Source organism: Manacus vitellinus, unplaced genomic scaffold (assembly GCF_001715985.3).
Source record: "Manacus vitellinus isolate BGI_N305 unplaced genomic scaffold, ASM171598v3 scaffold_78_pilon, whole genome shotgun sequence".
NCBI classification, from domain to species: Eukaryota; Metazoa; Chordata; class Aves; order Passeriformes; family Pipridae; genus Manacus; species Manacus vitellinus.
In genome coordinates this window covers 96045-101532 of record NW_021940807.1, presented here as the reverse complement: position 1 = coordinate 101532, position 5488 = coordinate 96045, and the positions used below count along the sequence as shown (strand labels likewise).

The 5488-nt window shown below is 53.2% G+C and overlaps 1 protein-coding gene across 1 annotated transcript in view; it reads left to right on the top strand.

Annotated features, from left to right (window-relative positions):
* The window catches only part of SMARCC1 (SWI/SNF related, matrix associated, actin dependent regulator of chromatin subfamily c member 1), a 57473-nt gene that overhangs the window by 44410 nt on the left and 7575 nt on the right, over positions 1-5488 (top strand). The window contains exon 24 of the mRNA XM_029964664.1: positions 2520-2778. Coding sequence (XP_029820524.1) covers positions 2520-2778 — 259 coding nt within the window. The remainder of the gene's footprint in view (positions 1-2519; positions 2779-5488) is intronic.

Here is a 5488-nt window from a genome sequence, read left to right as displayed (position 1 = left end):
GCCAGGCCTTCCTGGGACACCTCCAGGGCTGGGCACTCCAAACCTCCCTGGGCAGCCCCTTCCAGTGCCTGACCACCCTTTCCAGCGAGAAATTCCTCCTGTTGCACATTGGAAGATTGTCAAGTGTAATATTCATAAATATCTACCTAAAATTTTGGCTGATTTCCTAAATGGAGTTGTGTGGAGAGATTCTACTCCCTAGAGGCTCCAGAGAAGACCACAGAGATGATTTGGGGTCTGGAGCATCCCCCTGATGAGCAGAGACTGCAGGAGCTGGGCCTGGTCAGTCTGGAGGAGAGAAGGTGAGAGGGGATCCATCAATCCCCACAAATCTCCCAAGGGCTGTCAGGAGGGTCCCACACTCTGCTCAGGTGCCCAGGGACAGGACGAGGAGCCATGGCCACAAACCAAACCACAGCAAGTTCCACCTCAACCCCAGGCAGAACTTCTCTCCACGAGGGTGGAGAGCCTGGAACAGCTGCCCAGGGAGGGTGTGGAGTCTCCTCTCTGGAGACATCCCAGTCCCACCTGGACACGTCCCTGTGTCACCTGCTCAGGTGACCCTGCCTTGGCAGGGGGTTGGACTGGGTGATCTCCAGGGGTCCCTCCCACCCCCAGCCATTCCCTGACTCTGTGCAGGTGACACACACAGATCTTTGAGGTGACACACACAGGTGTCACACACAGGTAACACACACAGATCTTTGAGGTGACACACAGGTGTCACACACAGGTGACACACACAGATCTTTGAGGTGCCCAACATCACCCCTCCCTCATTCCTGCTGCAGGAATGGCTGAGCTGGGAGACGTGGAGAGCAAATGCAAATTACTGATGGAGTTTACCCCCGAAAATGTGTTCCTGCCAGTCGTTTTAGTGCCACTCTGGGGGTACAACTGGGGGCTGTGCCCACAAATCCATGTCTGAGCTGGTGACAGAACCTGGTGCAGAACCAGGTATTCAAACTTGGCTCAGTTTTAAGCCCAGCTCGTGTTATAACGTGTGTTTATGTGCCTTATTTTCCTCTCACCCTCTGTTTTTCCTCATCCTGAGCGTAGGGAATGTGTAGAAAGGAAGTTTTCCCTGGTTTTCTTTACTACAAGGTGGGTTTTCAGGCACTGGATGCTGTTTGGGGATCCTTGTAAAGGCTGTAGCAGGATGGGGTTCCACAAAGGGAGCAGAGCAGGGATTCAGAAAGGTATGAAAGGAGTAAAAAACTCTTGCCTGAGCCTTTGTTTGGGGTCATTTGCAGTAATTCCTCTGGGAGCTGCTGGACACCTCTGGAATGTTTCCCCACACGCCCCATTCCGCCCCATTACTCCGGTGGGGTGGTTTTATCGAGTCCTTCCCCACCAAGCCTGAGAGTGGCCGAGGAGAAAGGAGGCATGGCAGCATGAATAATGCCATTGTCACCCCTGCAGGCAGCCGGGAGCCCCCAGCCAGGCCATGTTTTATTCATGAGCTCGGCCCATCTGGGCTGCTCAATGCCGGCTCTGTGGTGCTCCTTCCCTTCCCAGCCCTGCCTTGGCAGCAGCCAGGCCCAGCACAAAGTGCTGGGGGAGCCTGGGGATTCTTGGAGAACTTGTGCTAGGTGAGAGTCTCCTTGGCAACCTGCTTTCCAGCTGGATTATGGATATACCTTCAAACGCTCATGAAATATTTGTAAACGAGTCACGCGGGGCGGGTTCCGAAGGGGACTAATGCAGGAATCTGTTAGTGGTTGTTAAATAAGTCACATATCACACACTGCCAGAGCCAGGACACTGAGCCAGCACACAAGTGCTGAAATATTTTCTGTGGCTTTTTTTGTATTTTTGTGGAATCCCACACTGGTTTGGGGTGGGAGGATCTTCAGGCTCATCCAGTTCCACCCCCTGGGCAGGGGCACCTTCCACCAGAGCAGGTTGCTCAGGGCTTGCTTACTCTCTGTGGCTTCATAATTAGTCAGAGTAGCCTATTTTATGGCAATTGGCCTAAATGACCTGAGTTTTTTTTTCATAATACTCTTAATGATGCAAATCACTGTTGTTCAGCTGTCACAAACTTCCTACACTTGAAGGTGTGGAGGGGGATCTGCCTGGAATCACTGAGCTCCTGCTGTTGCCCACACGCTCTGCTTTGGTCTCACCCAGAAAATCTCTTGAATTTCCTGTTCTCCCTCATTCCAACATGCAGAAGACTGAGAGAAAAACCCCCCAGTTTCTCCTAGAGCTGTGTTAGGGCTGAATTCTCTGTGGTGCTCACTGAGTTGTGTTGTAGTAACAGTTACAATAACCGGGAGATTTTAGGACAAAACAAGGTGAGTTCATCTGTTCCAGCTGGAAGATGGTCTGGAGCCTTCACCCAAACCAGCTGCAAGTATCGATAGGATTGTCATTGGTGCTGATTTTGATTTTGGTGTGGGTGGAACGAGGTGAAGTCCCCGGTCCCTCCCAGCCCCAGCCGTTCTGTGTTTTGCACAGACACGTTGAGATGTCCGTCCTCAGCCTCCCTTTGCCTCTCCCCTGTCCCTGTGCAGCTGGAGCAGCAGAGGCAGCAGCTGCTGACGGAGCGGCAGAACTTCCACATGGAGCAGCTCAAGTACGCGGAGCTGAGGGCCCGGCAGCAGATGGAGCAGCAGCACAGCCAGAACCCCCAGCAGCCCCACCAGCACCCCAGCGGGCCTGGCATGAACCCCCTCGGGGCTGGGGCACACCCAGGGCTGCTGCCCCACCAGCAGCCCCCACCATACCCCATGATGCACCACCAGATGCCACCTCCTCACCCGCCCCAGCCAGGTAAGAGCTGCAGGGAGGCATTCCTGCAGGTAAGCACTGTCTGGGATCTGAGCCCGGAGGGAGAGGTGCTGCCGGGTGTGGTGGGTGGTCTGTGTGGCTGGGTTACAGTGCTGCTGCTGTCACACACAGACAGCTGGCTGGAAAGGGGAGCTGTGCTTCTTCTCTCCTTCGTTTTGGAGCTTTTACCCCCGTTCCAGAGCTGTGGATGGAGTTTGGGGAGGAGGTTTCTTATGGATGGGTGTGAACCCCAAAAGCAGGGAAGGAGGGAGCCCCAGGCTCTCCCCAGCAGTGCCCAGTGACAGAGTGGGGGGCAGTGGGCACAAACTAAAACATGGAAAATGCCATCTGGCTGCAGGAAAACACTTGGTTTCCCTGTGAGGGTCGTCAGCCCTGGAGCAGATTGTCCAGCAGGCCTGGAAGTCCCAGTGCCTGGACACAGTCAGGCTCTAAAGTAAAGTAAAAAGACAAAGCTACCCCTAAATATCACTTCAGACTGTTTTAGGTTGTTTCTATTTCCTTAGACTTGTTTTATACCCGGTGATCTGAGCAGAGGTGCTCCTTCAAAAACAATCATTCCTCAAACTTTCCAGTTCATGGCACACCAAGCCATGGAAAAAAAATTAAGGGCAAGGACTGGAACAAGAGGCAGAGGCAGGAAGCTCCTTAAGGAACTTCCTTTGCAGGACACCCAGCTGTGACAGGTTCCTGTGTCCTCCTTGGATGTGTTTGGTGCCAACTGGGAGTCACAGGACCGTGTTTGTCAGGGGTCACCTGGAAGTCTCTGATCCAACCTCCTGCTTGGAGCAGGACCAGTTGGATCCTGTGGCAAGGGACTTGTCCTCACGGGGGTTGGGTGTCTCCAGAGGTGGAGATACTCCTGATTGCAGAAGGTGGAGAGGTCAGGTGGTGATGTTGTTGAAATGGTAGTTTAAAATCAGCTGACACTGTCTGGCACACGGTGACCTGGTGGTGTGAGTGGAGCACAGCCAAGGAGAAGAGCTGTTGTCAGTCCTCAGCTGCCTGACCAACCACTGCTCTGGAACAAGATCCCAGTGGTTATTAGCCAAAAATCTTCGAGAAGAATTTACCTAGGCTGCTGCTCTTACTCCTTTCATGAGGAATCTCTTCACAGAAAGGGTGATAAACATTGGCAAGGGCTGCCCAGGGAGGTTTGGAGTGCCCAGCCCTGGAGGTGTCCCAGGAAGGCCTGGCCGTGGCACTCAGTGCTCTGGGCTGGGGACAAGGTGGGGATGGGGCACAGGGGGGATCCATGGGCTGGGAGGGCTTTTCCAGCCTCAGTGATCCTCTGAAGAAGCTGAAGAGTTTGGGGTATCATGATCAAAATAGGACATGGCAACAGGAAGCTACAGGAGGTTGAGTTTTCCTCTTGGGAAAAGCCCTGTGTGAAGGGTTTGGTTTGGGAAAGAGCAGAAGGGCACAGGAAAACAGCAGGATGGGCAGGTGACCAGGAAAATGGGAGGCACCTGATCCAGCTGGATGTCCACAGCAGGACAACTGGAGTCACTCAGCAGATGTTGTGATGTTAATTGGGCTAATTGGGCAGGAGTTGTCTTGTGATGGAAATGCTCCAGTTCACTCTGGTTTTAAGGGCTGGTGAGTTCCTGACTTTGTTGTGGACAAAAAATGCTGAGACTGGTTGGAGCTGGTTTGGTTATTGCTGCAGTTGAACTGGGATGTGCTGAAATGCAGTCTGGTTTAGATTCCAGGAATATCACACCTCTGTGTGTCTGGTGGGGGGTGCAGCAACAACCCAGGGCTGCTCACGTGGCAGTGGAGGGAAGAAATAACCTGTGGAATGGAAAAAGGGGGAATTGAGAACAGATTTAAGGGGGGAATGGTGGCCTGTCATGGACAGCTCTCACTGACACGCTGCTGCAGAGCCTGGAGGTGGAACAGCATGAAATGCATTGTTGTATCCACTGGGGGACCAGGAAAACTCTGTTTCTAATACATTCACAGCCCTGGCTCACATCACTCCTTATTACTGCAGCCCCACCCAGGCTCTGCAGCCCCAGTGCTCCCTCTCTGTGTCAGGGAATGGGGGTCTGTGTTAATTAGTCAGTGCTTCTCTGCCTCGCATTTTATTAAAACTGGTCAATAGATTGACTTTTCCACCAGCACCTCCCCTGATGGAGGGCAGCAGAGTGATGGATGAGGCTCAGCACTCCTGGCTCCCACAGCAGTGTCTCATCCCAGACACCTCCAGGAGTAGGACTGTCCCCTCCACCTGGCCTGGCAGTTTTCTGGTTTGATACTTTTGTGAAGGGAAGAATTTGAGGCCCTTTCAGAGTTGGAAGCCAACCCCTCTGTGTCTGCAACCACATCCCAGCTGATCTTGCCTAGAGAGCAAAAGAGTCTTGTTTCCTTGAGTTCTGCAGTGGAAGTTTGTTGGGAATGCTTGGGAAGTCCTTTGGCTGCACAGTGGAGTTGGTGTAACTTGAGGGCAGGGAGGGAAAATGGCCAAGTCCACCATTTCCTCAGGTTCAGCACCTGAACCCTGAGCCAGTCCTGGGAGTGGGATTTGTACCCTGGGGATCCTGGAGATCCTCACTCCCAGGGACCTGCCTTTCTCTTCAGGCAGGTCAAGATGCCCAGAGTTTGGCTTCCCTTGAGAAAAGTCTCAAGCTGTGCCAGGGGAGGGTCAGGTTGGACATCAGGAGGAATTTCTCCCTGGAAAGGGTGGTCAGGC